We start from the raw sequence: 20,612 nt of genomic DNA, 5'->3' as shown, positions 1-20,612 counted from the left end.
TAAGTATATAGCCATATGCAAAATGATGAAGTTGGACTCCTACCTCACACCATATACAAAAATGAACTCAAAATGGATAATAGGCTTAAATGTAAGAGCTAAAATTCACCCTTAGAAGAGAGTATAGGAGCAAATCTTCATGACCTTGGGCTAAACAAAGACTTCTTAGACACAACACCAAAAGCACAAGTGACAAAAGAAAAAAAACAGATGGGACAAAATTAAACACCTTTGAGCTTCAAAAGATACCCTCAAGAAAGTAAAAAGACAACCCAAAGAGGGAAAGAAGATATTTGTAAATCATATCTGCTAAGAAACTTATATCTAGAAAATATAAAGAACTCTTAAAACTCAATAATAAGACAATTTGATTTGGGTCCACTAAAAATGGGCAAACAATTTGAATAGACATTTCACCAAAGAAGATACACAAATGACCAATAAGCAGATGAAAAGATGTTCAACATTAGTAGCCTTTAAAGCAAACCAAATCATAATGAGGCACCATTCCACATCCACTATATTTGTTATTTTTTTTTAATTTTTTTTCAACGTTTTTTATTTATTTTTGGGACAGAGAGAGAGCATGAACGGGGGAGGGGCAGAGAGAGAGGGAGACAGAATCGGAAACAGGCTCCAGGCTCCGAGCCATCAGCCCAGAGCCTGACGCGGGGCTCGAACTCCCGGACCACGAGATCGTGACCTGGCTGAAGTCGAACGCTCAACCGACTGTGCCACCCAGGCGCCCCTATATTTGTTATTTTTAAAAAGATAAATGTTGGTGAGGATGTGCAGAAATTAAGACCCTCCTACACTCCTGACAGGAACATAAAATCACACAGATGCTTTGAAAAAAGGTCTGTAAGTTCCTCAAAAGTTTAAACAGTTACCATAGGAGCCAACATTTCTCTTCTTAAGTGTATATCCAAGAGAAATTCATACAAAAACTAGTACAAAAGTAAACTTGTTCGTAGCAACATTATTCACAATGGCCAAAAAAGTGTGAACAATCCCAATCCTTCAAAGGATGCATGGATAAATGTGGTCTATCCGTACAGTGGGATATTATTTGGCAGTGAAAGGAATCAAGTGCTGATGCGTGCTGTAACATGGATAAACTCTGAAAACATGGTCCGTGAAAGAAGCCAGCCACAGAAGTCATGTTGTATGATTCCCTTTATATGAGATGTATAGAATAAGCAAACCTACACAGAGAGAAAGTAAATTAGTGGTTGCCACAGGGTTGGAAGGAATGGGGAGTGACTCGTGTGCACAGAGTTTCTTTTTGGGGGTGATGAAAATGTTCTAAAGTCCATTATGTTGATGGTTGCACAACTCTGTGAATAGACTAAGGGCTATTGAACTGCACTTTAAGTTGTGAATGTCATGGTGTATGAATTCTATCTCAAAAAATTATTATATATCTAGAAAACAAAAAGAAAAATGCATGAGAGAGGCACCAGACCCAGACTCACATTTATTCATGACAATAATTCATGAAACACCAATGTACGTGTGTTGCCCATGTGGTTAAGCACCAGCCTGCTGGACATTTTCTTTCTGGGCTGAGTCAACAGTAAGGTTAAGAGCTTGAAGGGTGAGGGTTCTTTGTCCCTAACATGCACTGGCACTTATCAAAGGAATGTGAAGATTGTTTTCGGGGTACTTACTAAGCATGTCTCTTCTTTGTATTTCCAGACATCTTCCGCGAATTCAATCCTAACCTGAGGGGCTTCTCTATTGGTACCGGGAAAGAAAACAGTGCTGGAGCGTTCCTAAATCAGGCTGTGGCAGGAGCCCGAGCTGAGTGAGCAGGGGAGCCTTGGGGGAGGCCCCAGAGGTCCTCTGGGGACCTAGTCGGAGGCTTGGCCTGGGCAGGGGTGTATGGCTGAAGGCTGGGAGGCTTGGTCCAAGGGAGAGTCAAAGACCGGACTGGCTGGGCTCTCCTGGGGTGTCCCTCACCGTGGGACACAAACATACTAGCCCACCCCCAACACCACCCCAGGAACTAGTCACAGTTTGCTCTGATGCCAGGTATATGCTTTGAGCAAATTACTTTGCCTTGTTTAGAAATCTCATGTCCACAGAAGACAGTGGTATGAGAGGGCTCAGTCTGAGTTCCAGTTTTCATTGCTTCCTCAGTGCTCCATCTTTCGTGTCTTCTTCTCCTTGCCTTCCTCAGACATGCTTTCCAACAGTCTTTTCAGGCTCTCAACTTTGCACCCTTCCTGGGTCATTGAAGGAGCACGGGTCCTAGGAGGAAGCTCTGAGTCTGAGTCCTAGCACACACATCCCGCCTCCCTAAACCTTAGCCTCCGAGATGGGCCTGGCTGTGAAGCTCTCCCATGGGGTGGCTATGGGGTTCCATGCCATGTTGGATGTGAAAATTCTGGTGAGCTGGAAGTTGTGCAGACAGGTTGGGTCAGGATGGTGGTCCCAGTAGCAATGCAGCAGGAATGCAGGACCTACCTGGGTGAACTGGTGGTGAGCAGGGGTCCATGCACACTGAATGGAAGGTTCCGAGAGCAGGGTAGGCTTCCCTGGGTCCTACGCCTCCATTTCTCTCCATGATCCCTGAGCCTGGGGTGCTTCCTCAGATTTGCTACCTAGTCAGAGAAAAGTGAATACCACACTGAAGCTAGGATAAATATGGAAAGACCCTTTCTGTTTCTTTTTTTTTTTTTTTAATTTTTTAAAAAGTTTATTTGTTTGAGAGAGAGTGCAAGTTGGGGGAGGGGCGGGGGACGGTGGAGAGAATCCCAAGCAGGCTGTGTGTTGATGTGGGGCTCGAACTCATGAACTGCAAAATCATGACCTGAGCTGAAATCGGGAATCGGACACTTAACCAATTGAGCCAGCCAGGTGCCTCGATCCTCTCTGTTTCTTAATCCTATTTTTCTTCCAGAATAATCCCAAACCTCTTTACTATGTAGATCTTAGGGATTCTGTGTTTGGTTCCCAGATTCCCTGACATCATTTGGCCAGTCGATTCAATCCCATCCCGAATCTACTCGCCACCTGAGTAACTGTTATTTATTCACAGCAGGAATAATCCAAATGAGAGATTTTACAAAACCTGATCAGTTTTATAATGAATTCTGCGACTTCCTTTTCCCTTTTGGTGGGGGAAAAGTGAAAGGTTACCAATTTACTGCCTAAAAATTGTGGCTCTAATATTACCATAGCTTTGCTTTTCCCCAAAGCATTTGTCCGCTTGTAGTATCAGGAGAGACATTTCTAAGCATGATTCGGTCAGGGAGGCATCCAAGAAGGAAACCTTCGTGGAGAATATAAAAGTAAGCAAAACAGAGCGTGATTCATATGGATTCCTCCCTTGCTGTCCTCAAGGCCACGGGGCTCTTTTGCACAAGTAATCCATTTGTCCAAGCACATCCTGAGATGTAGGGAGGAGTTAGGGATTATTACGCCCAGATGACAGATGAAGAAACTGTAGCACAGAGACAAAGTGGTCTGAACAAAAGCATCAACTCAGCCATGTGGTCTGTTGTCCTTGTGCCCTGCAGGCTTTACCCCGGGTCCAGTAATAACCCCTCATACCTGACAGCAGTGTCCAATGTACAAGGTACCTTCATGTTTTTTATCCCTGTGTTCTGTGTGGTTATTGTGAGTTGGACAGAACAGAGGTCAGATACTCACATTTTCTTAATGAGGATATTGAGGCTCAGAGAGGTCAAGTCATCAGACTCTGGTCCACAGAGCAGGTGCCCTGATGGCTTCAGATTTACAGATGCGGAAACCAAGGCTCAAAGAGATTAAGTGGCTTACCCAAAACTCCCACCCAGGTCATCTTGATACTTAGTTCACTGTGGTTAAGACCAGGCTAGCTGGGCTAATAGTTAAGAGAGGACCAGATTGGGGTGCCGGGGTGGCTCAGTCGGTTGAGCACCCGACTCTTGGTTTCAGCTCAAGTCATGATCTCGAGGTTTGTGAGATCAAGCTCCACGTCGGGCTCTGCCGTGACACCGTGGAGTCTGCTTGAGATTCTCTCGTTCCCTCTCTCTCTGCCCCTCCCCGACTGATGCTTGCTCGCTCTCTATCTCAAAATAAATAAACTAAAAAAAAAATTTTTTTTGTATTAAAAAAGAGAGGAAGATCTGACAACCAATATTTTCCTGCTGGCACTGTGCCAGAGACTGGTATTGATGGTAGTGGTGGTGGTAGTGATTCAGTGGATTATTTCCAATGTGGATGCTTACCACATGCTACTCTAAGTTCTCGATCTCATCCATCCGACAACTCGATGAAGAAGGTATGCTTACCGTCCCCATGGTACACAGGGAAACACTGAGGGTTTGCCAAGTCGAGTACTCTGTCAAGGTCTCACAGCTGGTCAGTGGCTGATGGAAGCAGGAGTCAGCCCCATGCTGTGTGGCACCAAGAGTGGCTCTTACTCCACAAGGCTCCTTTGCTCATCTCATTCGCTGCTCTCCATGACCCTCTCGGTTAGGGGGGGTTTATCTCTACTCTTTGGGGACTGCAAACTTAAGTTACATGACCACAGTCAGCAGGAGGCCACTAAATGTCAAGCCCGAGTGTGTCTGACTCAACCACATCACCTCGAGGGTGTGGGTACCCTTGAGGTGGAGTTCATACCACAGAATCAGGCTCATACCCAGCAATGTATGACATGAAACGCACATGCAGCCTTCTGTCTGCCCCGAATGAGCCTGTCTTGGAAGAGAAAGGAAGACGTTTCATCAAGGAGGCCAATCAGGAAACATTCCTCTGAGTCACCCCCTCATGTGTGGCGTGCCCTGCCCTTCCCAAAGCACAGTCACCACTCCCCCGCCTCCCCCACACCTCCAGTGGAGACTGAATGGGAAAGGTGATCTGGGGCAGGAACATAGCCTTCAGTCCAACTATACTGTTGCATATTTGGTTCCTGCCATCTCTGCGAAGTCCTCTCCCTGCCCCACTTCACAGTCCCTGCTTCTCAGGTGACTTCTTCCTATGTGCCCACAGGGATTTACCTGTTCAGGCCAGGAGGCTGGTGGACCTGATGAAGAATGACACGGTAATTCTGGGGGAAGCACCACCTGGGACCGCTTGAGGTAGGATTCCCTGGAAGAGAGAGTGAGCAGGAGGAATCTGTGGAGGCAGAAAGGCTCAGCTCTGGGGTAGAGGATGAGGCCACATGGAAGTCTAGAGAATCCACCTTTAAAAACAACAAATGATTTAGCACCTACAACCTGTGACCTATGATCTCAGGACCCCAAAACCAAAGAACAGGAATTGTTAATGTCCATTAAACCCTCTGGTATGTGAGGATCCATCCCTGCCAATGTTCAGCACTTTTCCTTGACTTGACTCTGGAGCAAGGCACTTACTTGTTGGTTTCTTATTCATTTCAGAAGATAAATTTTCAGGAAGATTGGAAGATAATAACCCTGTTTATAGGAGGCAACGATCTCTGTGAATTCTGCAGTGACCTGGTGAGTCTCCAGGCCCTTAACTCAAGACTCCCCAGGGAAGGGATTGTCACCCTTGGTGGCTGGAGCAGTACAGCAGGGGTTGGGACTTGGGGCTTGTGGCCTGGGATTAACCCTGAGACCAAGGAGGCATTCACCTCCAGGAAAAGATTCAACCAAAGCTGGTTATGAAATTGATCTTGATTAAGTTTCATAACAAGGGAACCTTATCATATCATATTCTAGAAACCAAGATAACATTCCAAGGATCTGGAAAAATCAGGCATGTCTTCATCTAGGTCATTATAAGTCAGCTCCTTTCTCCAGCATTGAACTGCCTTACCATCTCTATCTAGGCCATCATTTGAATGGAAAAGTTGATTTCCTAACGCAAGCGTTTAGGCAAGGTTCGGAGCCAAGTCTCTCCGAGTTGATGGGAAACCCAAGAGCCAGGCTGCTGCCTCGTGGATGTGGCGCTTCTTCCTGGAACCCCAGAATCTCTGAGCTGTCCTCGACCCTACTGACCACTCTCCTACCTGTGGCAGGAATGCCTTCCATAGAATCTAGCTGTTGAACATTCCCAGCAATAGGCAGCTCTTTAATGTGCTCTACTTAGTATTAGAAGCAGGTGCCAATTTTTTTGGTAGTGCTTTTTGTGTTAAGCCCAACTCGGCCTTCTTGTAATTTCTACCTTTTCTGCCTGTGCTAGGCATGCCTGCAACTCTTCTGCATGGAATCCAGCAGACTTTAAAGATAATAGGTTTTCTTAAAATTTTTATTTTATAAGCAATCCACATAGGAAGTATATCAAAGTACAGAAAAAAAAATATTCTCTGTAATTGACAACATCCAGAAACGCCATGTCTAGCATGTCTTTCTAGCATGTTCCGTGATTGGGAAGCCATTGCTTTATTATTTGCTAACAATAGCATCATTCTGGAAATCTTGTTTGGTGATCTGCTTTTTCTCAATAGCAATATATTGTGAAGATACTCCTCTGTCAGTATTTAGTCTTCCATAAAATAATTCTTAATGACTGTATAAGTCACCCATAACCTATATTGGCCATGCTTTATTTAGCTGTCCCCGGTCATTGGAGACATAACTTGTATTGTTTCTAATTATGCCTGTTATAAATAATACTAGGATAAACATCCATCTTTATGTACATCTAGAATTGTTTCCTGATATACATTCCAACTAGTAAGACTTTTAAGCAAGAAGATATATATGCTTCCCCTAATATTTTATCACAAAAACCTACAAACATACTGAGAAATGGAAAGAATTGTGGAGGAGAGGCTCATCTATCCACCGCCTAGATTTTACAGTTGTTAAATCCATTAAGCTAATATAGCAAAATGTTATCTTATAAGTTTAGTGGATTTATCCATCCCTCTTATTTTGGGGGGATTCTGCACATTTTTTAATGTTTTGGATACATATTGCCAAATTGCTTCCAGAATGTTGGTATCAGTTATGTCTATTTCCTCACTCTCCATCTGTCAATGTATGTTATTTGTTTTAATAGCTGCTAATCTAATAAATGAAAAAAATGTATCTTGTTTTCAAAATTTGCATTTATTTGATCAGTAGGGAGGAATAAACCTCTATTTAATGCTCATTTGAATTTCTCCTGAAAAGTTCTATATTATGCCTATTGACTATTTTCTGTTAAGGTATTTATCGCTCTCTTATTGATTTCTAAAAGCCCCTTATATTAAATATACTAACCCCTTTATCAAATATGTTGCCTATTTGTGGCTTCCTATTTAATTTTGTTTACAGTGTTTTCTGATAAACAGAACGTTTTTAATTTCTAGTATCATTTGCTGGGCGTGTATCATATGCCAGGCGCTGTAGTAGGAGCTAAGCCTTGAGGCTCTGTCCTCAAGGAACTCACAGTCAGGGAGGGAGGCGCAGACAACTCGCCATAACATGATAAGGAAAACATCATGATGTGGTTGTAGTGATACAGAAGAGAGTTCCAAAGTAAGAATTGCCATGGGAATTTGTGTTTTGTGTGGGGGAGAGTCAGAGGTTTACACAGAGCAGGAGACCTTCCAGCTGGGGCTGGAAAATGAGGACATTTGTCAGGCAGAAAGAGGACCAGCAGAGGAAAGTTGAGGAAGTGGGGAGTCTTGCTGAGCCTGGGAGCTTCTTCTCTGAGGGGCAACCCTGCCCCCAAGACCCCTCACAGCCTGCTTCCCTGGCATCAAAGTCACCAGGGTCTGAGGTTTTCAGGCTGCGACGTGAAGGCCCACGGTGGGTCTGGGGCTGTTAGCGAAGTGGGTAGGGAAGTTGGACCATGGCCCTGCCCCCCTTCTTGAAAGTTATAGTTTTGATTAGTTTGGGCTCTTGGTTAGATTTAAGCCAGAGAAAGGGTTCCACTTAAAAAAAAAAAAAATTTTTTTTTTAAACCACAAGTATGGAGATCAGAAGAAAAAATGATTAAAATGTTTTTATGCTTAGGGGAGAGGATTCCCAGGACCCCCTTGCCCTCCCATCATCTCCTTAAGTGATCTGATTGGGCCATAGGTCCCCCAGGCACTTGAGGCTTTAAGAAAAGAGCTCAGGCCATAGGATCAGAGAATATTCAAACTACAGGAATCTTAGAGGTCCTAGGCTCCAACACCCCATTCTAGAGGGGCCCAGAGGTGTGATGTGCTTTAGCTAAGGCCCTGCATCTCGCTAATGCAAAGTGGATGCAGAGCTCTCCATAATTCCATGCAGAAAAAAAGGCTTCCCTGGTCTCACAACCACGACCAGCCCAAGGACAGTGGGGTTGGAGCAGAGGCTGGGGGTCCCGAAGGTGAACCTTATGTTTCAACGTTGCCTATTCTGGCTGAAGTACAAGAGGAAGGGGACCCAAGAGAGGAAATGGCCCTGGTCTGCAGAGAGATTGGGTAGTGAATGGTGTTAAACATTTTGTCTTCTTGCAGGTCCACTATTCTCCCCAGAACTTCACGGACAACATCAGGAAGGCTCTGGACATCCTCCATGCTGAGGTGTGGAAGCTGGTCTGCGTGGCCTCTGTGCAGTTCAACCGCGTCCTTCTTGGGCCTCAGGCTTGGCCCAGAGGCAGCTCTGGCTTCCTTCCTGCCTTTCCCTGGAGGCCAGTGCTGACCATGCTCTTGTCCTAAACACAGTGTCAATGGGGGGAGGTGGGGCAGGAGGGATAAGGAAGTGGATGGGGCCACATTAAAGACCACGGACCCAGCTGGCCCCAGACCCAGATGAGAGACTGGATCCCCTGGCCTTGGTCCTCTTAGGGACTGGTCTTGCCTTCCCTCAGGTTCCTCGGGCATTTGTGAACCTGGTAAATGTTCTGGAGATCATCAACCTGAGGGAGCTGTATCAGGAGAAGAAAGTCAGCTGCCCAAGGCTGATCCTTAGGTGAGAAGGAAGCTTCCCCAACCACCCACCCACCCACTCCCCGGCCCCGTTCCCTGTAGCGCCGTGAGACCCTTAGCAGAAAGTAATCTCAATTACTTAGAAAGCCCAAGGGCAGATGTGTGAGAAGTGTTAAGACCACCCCATTTTCCAACCCGACAAGGCCTAACGGGTTTCCGTGACTGAGCGTGGGCCTCATCTACCCTCCAAGTATGTGCTTACAACCCAGCCGTGCTCCTGTTGCCATGGCGGCTCAGGACACCCTTCAGTTCTCAGGGGAGGGAAGAGTCAAGTGTGAGGAACGGAGTGGTCCTGCGTGGCCAGGCTCACGGACCACCACTAAGTGTATCCAGAGCTTCCCCATCCCTACAGGCCCATCTCCAGGACGCAGGGGGCCTCTGTTTGGCATGGGTGCTCCTGGATGGGCACTCACAAATATAGGGCTCTTGTCACTTAGAGGAGAGGGGGGACAAATTATAATCAGGATCTGGAGGACAGTCTTCCCGGAGCATACAGCGCCCTGGTCCTGGCAAAGTCCCTGAGAAGCCTTCTTTATTCTCAGTCTCCAGAGCCAAACAAAGGTAGTTCCCTCTCTGATATTACACATCTCCATGACCTTCAGGGTTAAGATACCCTTCTAACCCGAGCATGAACATTTCTCACAGCATTGCTTCCTGTAAGGCCCTCTCTGGACCATTAGCCCAGGCCACGGTGGCTGTGCCCCAGCCCAGCTTCCTCCCTAGCTCTGTAGCTCTTCCCAGGCCCCCACCACAGCCCTGGGCACACCACGTGCTGATTATTCACGTGCCTCTCCCCCAACAGCCCTGACCTCTGTCTGAGTCACTGCTAGCACAGTGTAGGGGCTCTGTGGCTGTTTGCTGAATGAGTGAATGAATAATTCACAAGGGCCAGGTTTGCTCTTGGAAATGAAGGGGTACCTTGGCCGCCACCCTGAAGATCCATGCCAGACCGCACCTGGGGGCCCAGATTGCACAGGTCTCCCGGGGAAGGCCCGAGGACCCCGTGAGCAGGAGGATGGCTGCTGGATGACACAGGCCTATTAATGCAGCTGGTGTCAGGCATGCTATTTTCAGCTGCTGACTCATTCTCTGGCTCCCACTTTCTCCAGTCACTGGGCCACACGGGGGATTCAGTGTATTCATTTCAGAGCAGCTTCCCCCCAGATCTCTTGCTACCAATCACTGCGGGGTTTTTAGACAATTAAAGCTAAAGGTTCAGAGTAGGCATTTGCCAGGTCTGTTCTCAGCTCTGAAATGGCCAAGTCACCGACAGGTTAGGCAGACTGGGGGTCACCTTGGTCTGCCGCCTCTCTGCTGTCCTGTCTCAGTGGTTGAGCCTTCCTCGGAGGGCCATCTACTCTAAGCCATCTACTATTATAATCTACTCTAAGCCATCCGTACTATTATACCCTCACCCCCTTAGACCAAAAGCCTGGATATGCAAGGTGGCCAATCACAGCAGAGATACAGACTGGACAGAAGCAGTTTAACCAGGGATCAGACCAGACGTTCTTGAGTTCAAGTCCTAGCTCCCACACTTAGTCTCCGTGTGACCTTGAGAAAGTACTCAACCACACTGAGCCTCAGTTTTCTCATCTATACAGTGAGGATAATGATAATCCAACCTCTTGAATAGCTGAGAGGATTAAATGCGTTCATCCCCATAAAGCTCTTGGCACAGTAAACATTAATATGCATTAGCCCCTCTTATTGTTGTCATTTTTATTATTTAAAAGTAGGTGTGCCTTATCTGTGCCGTCTGTCTTCAGACAGTCATAAGGTAACTCCGCTCTGTAAGTCCCTCCTGCAGATGTCAGAAGTAACTATTTCACTTTAAGGAGAAAATCCAGGTCTGTTGAATTTTCTTCGGCTCCCTCTGGTACCTCCAAATTAAATAGGTTCTGAATCTCAAGCCAGGGTCATGCATTCAGATGGTGATTTTGATGGGGTGGGGCCTCTCCTTGGTCTGGTCTACAGGAATCTGTGCTCCTGTGTCCTGAAGTTTGATGATAACTCACCAGAACTTGCCTCCCTCATCGAAGTCAATAAGAAATACCAGGTAAGCCAGGAAAGGTTCTAAGACTGCCCAAGATGTCGTCTGATTGCTCTGGTTAGACAATGAGCACATGCTTACGTTATCTTGACCCCAGCTGTCCAGTGTGAGGTTACCGCTGACCAGTTTGCAGATTTAAAGACACTCTGAGAGGCAGCAGGGACTGTAATTCAGTTTAGTTGAATCAAGCTGTAAACAACGAAGTCACTGAACGTATTTCACCAAATCTCAGTGCCTGGCCTTACACACACACAAATATATTTCTATTTGTCCTTGAGAAATGTTTATGAGCTTCCGACTCCTGGCTGGGAAACCCTTTCTGTCTAAGAGAGTCTAGAGGATTCAGTGAGATCACTTGCATTTCCTCTGTCCTCCTCTTCCAGGGAAACAGGTGTTATTGGGGAGCACAGGGAGAAAGAAAGTCAGCAGGTGATCTCCAAACATCCTGTGGGTTCTTCATTTGGGGACTTTTTCCATCCAATCTTTGAGCAGAGCAAATGGATCCTTTGCCTATGTTGAGTTTCCCCCAAACAATCATCCAGTCACTCAAGAGGACAATGGTAGCCTTCTAGCTGTTTAGGGTAGGCTGCAAACAGCTTCCAGGGTGGTTCCATCCTTCAAACTCATGGACTCCTTGGAGTAGAACCACTTCCCTGCTTTGAGGCGGCCATGCCTGCCAGGGGTATCAGGGCTCAGGGGAATGAACTTCTATCTATCACCCTCTGGGTGACTCCCCAGCTGCACCTCCTTCTGCTGTGGGCAGGCACCTCTTCCCCTGGTGAGGAAGTCCATGGCCGGCAGCAGGTGGGGGAAAGGCAGCCAAGGTTATGGCCATGAAAGCAAAGCTGCTCCAGATGGAACAGGTTCTTGGGTGCAAGCCACAAAAACCTCTGCACTGCTGGTTAATTTAGGCAGATGTGTTATACAAGCAGAGTGTCTGAAAGAGTTAAAAAGCGAGGCTCAGAGGCTGTGCCATGACAAATCACAGAATCGTGAAATTCTAGGGTCCAAGCCATAAGGATCAAAATCAGGCCAAAGAACTAGTTCATTGGAAACATTGTGGACACAGCTGTCACTGCTGCTTTTAGGAACTGAATGCAGCTGCCACCCTTAGCAGAAAGGATTCTGTGCTGTTCGTCTTTCTATCACCAGCTCTGGAGGGCCCCGGGGCCTGTGCCTAAGCGCTAGTGTGAGGGTCATTGGGAAAGCCAGCATTCATCTTTCTCCCCTTCTACAGTGGGAGGCAGGCTGCTCTTAGTATAGTGGAGTTTTTCCAAACATAGAAAGTGGATTCAGATGCTGGTGGTCAGTGAAAAGGAAAGGAAAGGAGAGAGGAGAGGGGAGGGAATCTATTCACCAAAATTGCCTTCACCAACCTCTCTAGACAGGCCTGCCATTTCCAGGTCTGATCTCGGTTACCAATGAGATCCTGGAGGAGCTCGCAGGTCAGCCACAGCAGGCCATCAAGCCCGCTCTCAGAATCTTCTCACTCACTACTTTCTGCAAAAGCTATGGTTCCCGTAACTCGCCATGGAGGTGATCGTTGCATTAAAAGCCACCATGAGCCAGGCATTCTAGACACTCTTTCATTTCTCAAGGGATGCACAGTTCCACTGTGTGCCATTGTGTCTCATCCACAGGGTAATCGGTAGCATCAGAAGGGATCTAAGGGATGGTCCAGGCCTTGCCAAACACCCTCCATTTACAGATGAGGAAAGAGAGGTCCAGAGAGGGGGAGAGCATCTTGCTGAAAGTCACACAGCTACTTAGTGGTATTGCACTCTCTTTCTGGCTGCCCCTGGGAAAAGGAAGTACATGGTCCTTCTGAAATGCCCCCACTAAGGTTCCTGACTTCCCTCTCCAGCCAGGGTCCTGGCCCCATCTGCTAGAAATCTGGCAAGCAGTGAAATGGCAGAGGCTGGCAGAATTTGGAGCCAGAATTGGGATAGTTGGTTCTCCTGGAACCAAGCTCAAGTGGGAGCTATGAGAGTAACAGCCCTGTTACCCTCCTGGACAGATCTGAGAGTTTCAAAGAAGTGTACACGCACAGGACCATTCATGCGCGCGCGCGCTCGCGCGCTCTCTCTCTCTCTCTCTCTCTCTCTCTCTCTCTCACACACACACACACACACACACACACACACACACACCATGCACGAATGATAGAAATGGGCAGTAAGTGCCATTGCTGACTCACCTTGGATTTTCTAAACAAATGTAGGGCAGAAATAAGTTAAATGTAAGGATTATCCCAAAAAGTCATTTGATCAAATCAATACCCTATCCCCTCCCCAACGTCCCCTGCCCCAGTCTTTAATCAGAAGCTTTAAAAGGAGATCCAGCTGATGGTCTCGGGTTTTTCCTTATCTTTCCTCTTGTTTTTGTTTTTGGTTTTCTCCCACAGCCTGGGAAATATATGCAATGGCAGCTGGGGTTGGGGGCAGGGTCTGAGATAAAGGCTGATCTAAAAAGTAACTAGTTGGTTCCGGATAGGTTGAGATTTTGCTACAGATTGATTTCACTCCAGGGTCAGACTCTGTTTAAACTCTATGGCAGAGAAAAAAGATTGCACAAGGCCCGGTGCAAAGAGGCCCCTGACCCTTGCCCCGTTTGCCTCCTGCAGGAGGGGACTCACCAGCTGGTTGAAAATGGGCGATACGACACAAGGGAGGACTTCACGGTGGTCGTGCAGCCATTTTTTGAAAAAGTGGACATGCCAAAGACCTCGGTAACAAAAGCAACGATCATGGGTAAAGGGGAGCCACGCAGTGTCCAGTTTGTAGTGTCATTTCTGTATCCGACGTCCCTATAACGTGCCCCCCCCCCCCGCCTTTTCTGCCCTGTGACCAGGCGGGGCTGCCCGACAGCTCTTTCTTCGCTCCTGACTGTTTCCACTTCAGCAGGAAAGCTCACGCTCACGCGGCCAGTGCCCTCTGGAACAACATGGTAAGACGACTGAGGTCGGGAAAATTATTCTCCCTCTGGGAGGAGAAAGACTCTGGCAAGCTCTTGAAGGAGTTCAGAGGCCCATCACTCAGGCTGTGTGATCTCCCACACCGCAATGATGACAAACCACATTCCCCACACCCCTCCCTCGCTTCCCCAGCCCCGACCTGCCTCCTGACCTTCCCATTCTTGCCACCTCTTTTCTGCTTCTTGCCTTAGCTGGAACCTGTTGGCCAGAAGACAACGCAGCATAATTTTGAACACAAGATCAATATCACATGTCCGACCCAGGTAGAGTGGGAAGTTCATCCTTGCAACAGGTCTATTTATCTGAAGCATCTTTTCCAGGCTTTTGACACCTCTGTGAGGTTTCTCAGTTCATTTCACCCCCAGATCCTACCCCTACCCCAGACTCAGTGAACCATCCACAGAGCCCTATCTGGTTGGACCATGAGGGGTGACAGCCCCCAGTGGCCAGAGGCCCCTAGGGTGCTCCTTTGTCCACATCCCAGGGAACCCTAGCACAAGTCTGGGCTGCACACAGTTCTCTCCAGCTGGGAAGAGGAATGTGACAGCACCACCCAGCTCTCATTTTGGAGACTGAGGGCGGTAGCGATCCTCAAGGACAAGGATGGGACAATAGGATACCCTGTCTCCGTGTAGCCGCTGCCTCCATGGCGGGATAGAAAGAACAAGGAACTGAGACCCGGAATAACATCTGCTAGGACAAGGGTTGGGGATGGGGCTGGTCAACTGGAAGCCAGAGCAAAGAAAGCAGCCCCCTATGCTCACTCACCAGTTTTCAGGAAGATTCTTGGATCTCTCTAGCTGTTCCCTCACCTCTACGCCTGTCTCTGTATTCCCAGAGGGGTCCCTAGACTGAGCTGAGGCTGATGTGGGGCAGGCCCTCAAAGCACCTGTCTTTTCTTGCCTAGGCAGAGTGGGAGTGGCATGGGGGTGGCAAGGGGCCTACGGAGGCTCTGTTGGGAAGGGCAGGGTCAAAAGGAGGGGTGATACAGCTGCCCCAGCCAGCGGTGTGGGAACCTGAGAGCAGACTTGCTCCTCTGGAGCCACTACAGGGTTTATTCTAATTGTTCCTACAAGTTCAGGTTGCAGAGAAGGCCCAGTGCATCCTGAGAGGGAGCCTGCAATGGTCGGCCTGGCAGGGAGGGGCTGGGAATGTGGGGCAGGGGAGGCCCAAAGTGTTGTGCGGAAAGCAAGCAGAATTTGCTGGAATTGCTCACCGCCCTCTTCTCACAGTTCTGGCCGTTTCTGAGAACCTACAAGAACAGCGTGCAGGTATGGGCTTGTTTCTCCCCTTTCTCCACAGCGGGCAGCCCCCGGGCTGGGACTGGCCCAACAAGGTGGGGTGGGAACGCTGGCAAGGGTCCTGATGGGCAGTCGAGGGGAATGAACGCTTCTGTGTGAGATCCGCCACCTACGCCTTCGGACAGGGTGGCAGGCAGAATAAGCCACACTGGTAACAGCCCAGGTGGAGGCCAGCCAGTCAAATCACAGCCTCATGAAAGACATAAGTGAAGATCGCGTCCCTCTTCATAAAACTGCCACAGACACAGAGGTGGAGGGGGGTGGGGTGAGGCCATTGAGTTGATGCTCTGATCTTGCCTTGGATGGTGCGGGTTCTGAATTAGGTTAGCGGATCCCAGCCTGGGATCACCTAGGGGGCCTTCTTCAGTGCCCCTCCAGGTCCCTCCCACCCCCGGGTGGGACCCAGGAACCTGTGTTTGGTAAAGCTCTCTGGGTGAGTGTGACACCTAGCCAGCATCTCGGGTCCCTTTCAACCCGGGATTCCAGGATTCGTTCTGTGCCTGTAGGGTCATGGGAGCCAGCTGCTGTGCAGGGACAGAGCTCCTTCTGCCTCACCGCCCACCTCAGGTAAGTTCCTCATGAGACACCAGGACCCCTGGGCCCCTCCACGAGGACTCAGGGGCCAATAAGTGCTCTGACAAGACTTGGCATATGTAACTAAATGACACAGGGCTAGTGCTTGCTTCCTGTCTGGGTGGTTGCCTGTGATATGTCCCTGCCTTGTCCCCCTCTGCCCTGCAGCCATGTCATTAGCCAGCAGGACCCGTGGTGGCCAGGCCAGGAACCGTTTGCTGCCTTCTCATTCAGCCTCCTGAGGGAGCACACGTCAGGGAGCCACATGAGTTCTCCCTCCCCCAGTGGTGTGACCGCACTGAGGCCCAGAGGTGGGGGTGGGGTACCCGGGGAGTCCCAAGAGTGAGCCAGAGCTCTGCAGGGTGTCCTGTGGTCCCAGACTCTGCAACTTTCTCGCCCTACTTTCTAGTAGAGAGATTTGGGACAGGGAAAGTCCTGACATGATTATTTCTCAGATTTTGGGTGAAAACCCAGAGCCCAGCTCTAAATGGGCTGAGCACCAGACTCTGTACCATATCTCAGATGGTCTGGTGCCCATGCGGTCCTGTGCTCAGGTCACTGCTGGCCTCCCACACGACCACTGGCACTGAAGCGGTTGATTCTACTCCACCCTCTCTACCATCTGTCCGTCCATCTGTCCACCCATCCATCCATCCATTCCCTCTCCTTCTCCCTCAGCACCTCTCTCCCCATAGGTCCAGGACTTATCGTTGGGTCTCTTTATGGGAAAATTCCTCATATAACCTCTGTCGGCCTCCATGGCCCAAACACACATGCGGGTCATGTTTCCGGTCTTGCTTAAAGCAGGAAGCCGTAGGCTCCGACTACAGGTTCCTTCCCACGGACTCAAGTGTGTCCACTTGTCTTTGCAGTGCACACCCTGAGACCGGCAGATATCCAAGTTGTGGCTGCACTGGGGGATTCTCTGACCGTAAGGACTCTTGGGCCCCAGTTGGGGTGCGGTGGGGCTGTGCCAGTTCCAGGGCCTGCACCCCGGCCTCCGTGTTGCCCTGCACCCCTGTCCTGGCTCTGTTGATCTGAGAGCATGGCAGTGGTTTGATTTTGCAGCCACTTTGTCAAGCAGGTGTGCAAGAGGAAATCTTTCTCGGGGGTCAGTCAGCTGAGTTGTTTCAAATAGTGGAGGTTTTGAACGCCTAATGACACTTTTTTTTTTAATGATTACAAAAATAGGTCGTTTCAACTCAAAACAATCTTCTAAACCTACCTGTGGGGGTGCTCCTTTCCCTTTGGATTGACTCAGCCCCTCTTTCCATCTTCATGGAAAGCAGCAGAGTCCACAATTGTGGCTAAAGCCCTGTTCCTAAGTTCCAAGAAACAGGGCCCTTACCACCCCAGATGACCGATTGCCTTACAGAATGTCCCAGAGGGAAAGAGGAGACACGTGCAGTTTATGAGAAATCTGTCCCCTGCCATCCACTCCAATCTATAGGCTCTTTCTTCATGCTTATCAAAGAACTTAGGAGCATAATGCTGGTGGTAATGATACGGCAGCGTCTCAGATGTGCGAAGCACTGGGGAGTTTTCAAAGCTGCTTTTACAGCTATGATCCAGTTTGGTCATCAAAATAATCCTAGGAGATCAGCAGGTCACGTCCTCAGTTCAGTAAGGAGACAGCTGAGATTCAGGGCAGGCAGATAGCTGGAAAGGAGGTGGCAGAAGGCAAGCCTGGTCTCTGACTCCCAGTCCAGGGTCTGTTCGTGCCACGCGATGCGTGTGTTGGGAACCGCCTGTGTCCCTTTCCTCTGACTTACTCATTTTCCTACGTATTTTGGTATATATTCAAAGGCCGGCAATGGAATTGGCTCCAAACCAGATGACCTTTCTGACATCACCACTCAGTATCGGGGGCTGTCATACAGGTAATGTTAAACCTGTACCCCCTCCCTCCCCAAGTTCATTCTCAGAACCTAGACGAGGGGGGTTGTCTCTTTTAAACACATAAATACCAAAGAGGAAGGACCAGGTCTGGAAGGGGCTTTCAGAAGGAAAACCTGTATATTTCTGCAAAGTGTGATCATACGGTGAATGGAGAGGATATTTTATTGATAACTTTTTTGCAGAAAAAGAAAACCAGGGTTCTTGTCAGACTCCTGGGTTAGCAAATCCGACATGAAATGCACCTGCAAAGCACCAAACTTTTGAGTTTTCACCTGCCTGTTTGTGTGTATATGTACACGTGGAGATCTCCATCTGGTTACTGTCTCTGTGCATTTATCCATGTCATTCTGCACTCACACCTCTGCCTTTACATGGATGTACACATCTGTCCAGAAAACTCTGAAATGCAATACACCACTTCGAGAGGAGATGACCAAGAGAGAGTCATAGCCCCTGAGCCCTTCCTGTGTGCCTGCAAGATACCAGGCACTGAGACCAGGCACTGAGGCGGGTGGGCGGTGGGCGAGGGGATGTACAGGGAACACAGACAAATGCCCGTGCTCAATTGGCAAGTGCTATTAAAAAATGAAAGATGCCCACCCGCGGGCTACAGGAAGAGAGAAGAGGGAATAATCAACCCTGCCAGGGGAGAGGGAGGCTTTGCAGAGAAGGTGGGAATGGACAGATTAGCAATTAGATGAGAAAGGGCATTCCAGACGGGGAGCAGAAAAGCTCGTGGTGCGTCAGGGGAGTGGGCGGATGTGGGTGGGTTTTCTTAAGCTTCTTTCGGTTCCCCATGAAGTTCACGTTTGTGGATGCTTCACAGTAACAGGCAATTAGCTCAGAATTCAAAACAACTAGAACAAGGCCAGCCAGGAGAGGGCAGAGTGCTAAGGAGAAGTTTTGCAGCCAGACCACACGCTCGCCTCCTTCCTTTTCTGCCCAGTGAATTCAAATGGAGCGTTTCTTTCTGGAAAGGGAGAGGGAGCCGTGTGGGGATGACTGAGACTGTGGCAGTTCTCCCGCCAGCTCGCCAGCTCGGAGGACAGCCCCAGAGGGGAAGGATTTCCTAGGGGGGGAGCAAGGGAGAGAGGGCCCCGGGCGTGGGTAGCAAGAGGACACCATCCACTGAAATAAATGCCTCCCAGCTCCTGGGGGACCCCCAGCTTGCCCCAGCCCCTCAGAGGGGTAGAGGGGCTCCAACTCTGAACCAAACCAAGCCTCGCCGTCTGACCACCGTGCCCCAAATGTTACTGAGTCTGTGTGAGAAAGGAAAGCCAGAGCGGAAGAAAGCAAGCAGGGCTTATGACATACAATCGGGAGACAGCGTGAGTGACAGCTGCACTCAGTCTTAGCTGGAGAAGGGTCACAGCGTGGGGAACAGAAAGTAAGGTAGACAAACCGGTCAACGGGGGGTTGGAGCCACACCTGGTGGTGCAGTCTGGGGAAGCCGGGTGGTGTGCCCCCCCCCCCCCCCCCCCCCACCGCTGACAGTCCAACTGGACAGATTCCTGGGCTTTGGATACAAACAGGCAATCTTCTGCTAGATGTTTCTCTGTAGCAAGGGGAAAAGTCAGCCATTGCTTTATTTCTCCCTGCAGGGGAGGCCAGGTGTGGCTTAATGTTTCAATTTTCTGTATTCAAGTAGCTATTGTGCCTTTAAACCCTTTATTCTAAATGTTTCAAATACCCTGGCCACCATCCACAAGTGTTACTGATGAAAATTCTGGGTCATGGGGCGCCTGGGTGGCGCAGTCGGTTAAGCGGCTGACTTCAGCCAGGTCACGATCTTGCGGTCCGTGAGTTCGAGCCCCGCATCAGGCTCTGGGCTGATGGCTCGGAGCCTGGAGCCTGTTTCCGATTCTGTGTCTCCCTCTCTCTCTGCCCCTCCCCCGTTCATGCTCTGTCTCTCTCTCTCCCAAAAATAAATAAAAAACGTTGAAAAAATTAAAAAAAAAAAAGAAAAGAAAACTCTGGGTCAGAGCCTGAGATAGTTTGACACTTTGGTAATGTATACAGTGTTTCCCAAAGAGTGTTCCATGGAACACTAGCCTCCTACATTTTCCTGACAAGGGCAAAGTTCTTTGTATTGGGCAGGGAACATTACCTACCGTACCCTTCCTCTGGAGAACTCACATGTATGTTAGCATATTAAAGCCTCTGAGAAGCTCTGCAATGAAGACATTTGCTTAAATTGTATCTGTTTAATCCAGTGTTTCTCTTCATTCCAGAAACCTTTCTTTATTCACAATACCGATTAGCGTGCGCACGCGCTGTGTGTGTGTGCACGCATGCGCGCACACACACACACACATCTCACCCTCACCCCTGCCCCCTCCCCCACCCCAGGAAATGTCCATGTAGTAGACTGACCTGAGAAAAGCAATTTTCTGAAGCCATTAAAGCTTCCGGATTGGAAGCAATAGGCAATGAATGATTCCAGGTGAATTAAGGCTCTAACTTTAGCCTCTGCCTCCAAGGAGACAGTAAGTGGAGAGAGGGGGCCGCGTACATTTAGAGAGGGACCATGACCCAGAATTCTTGGGAGATGGGTTGCTGTGAGCAGGACATGCAGGAGGAGGCTTAGCTGTGACTATTTCCAAGGCCTCTTGATCTGTGAGAACCATACAGCAGTGACAGGTGCCAGCTTTAGCTAGCTTAACTATGTGGCAGGCCCAGAGGTCTTTCGAGCATTGCTTTTTCTTCAGTTGAGATAAGTTTGCTTCTTCAGGGCCACCTGAGTGGCTCAGTCAGTTGAGCTTCTTAATCTTAACTCTTGATCTTGGCTCAGGTCTTGATCTCAGGGTTGTGAGTTCAAGCCCTGTGCTGGGCTCCATGCTGGGCATGAAGCCTACGTACAAAAAATAAAATAAAATAAAGAAGTTTGCTTACTTGGCATCAAAAGACCAAAATAAAATTTACTCACCAAAAAACAACAAAAAAACAAAAAGCTTTTTCTTTTCCTTATTA

The 20,612-nt window shown here is 48.7% G+C and overlaps 1 protein-coding gene across 16 annotated transcripts in view; it reads left to right on the top strand.

Annotated features, from left to right (window-relative positions):
• The window catches only part of PLB1 (phospholipase B1), a 170,942-nt gene that overhangs the window by 109,997 nt on the left and 40,333 nt on the right, over positions 1–20,612 (top strand). For all 16 annotated transcript variants that reach the window (XM_045054756.1, XM_045054755.1, XM_045054757.1 and 13 more), the window contains 13 exons: positions 1,699–1,807; positions 4,984–5,035; positions 5,373–5,453; positions 8,372–8,437; positions 8,725–8,825; positions 10,820–10,901; positions 13,519–13,623; positions 13,746–13,841; positions 14,061–14,132; positions 15,102–15,140; positions 15,677–15,737; positions 16,616–16,674; positions 17,550–17,623. In XM_045054756.1, coding sequence (XP_044910691.1) covers positions 1,699–1,807; positions 4,984–5,035; positions 5,373–5,453; positions 8,372–8,437; positions 8,725–8,825; positions 10,820–10,901; positions 13,519–13,623; positions 13,746–13,841; positions 14,061–14,132; positions 15,102–15,140; positions 15,677–15,737; positions 16,616–16,674; positions 17,550–17,623 — 997 coding nt within the window. The remainder of the gene's footprint in view (positions 1–1,698; positions 1,808–4,983; positions 5,036–5,372; positions 5,454–8,371; positions 8,438–8,724; positions 8,826–10,819; positions 10,902–13,518; positions 13,624–13,745; positions 13,842–14,060; positions 14,133–15,101; positions 15,141–15,676; positions 15,738–16,615; positions 16,675–17,549; positions 17,624–20,612) is intronic.

This window comes from Felis catus, chromosome A3 (assembly GCF_018350175.1).
Source record: "Felis catus isolate Fca126 chromosome A3, F.catus_Fca126_mat1.0, whole genome shotgun sequence".
Classification (NCBI taxonomy): domain Eukaryota; kingdom Metazoa; phylum Chordata; class Mammalia; order Carnivora; family Felidae; genus Felis; species Felis catus.
The sequence above is the reverse complement of the archived record's forward strand: the minus strand, read 5'-3'. Positions and strand labels throughout refer to the sequence as shown.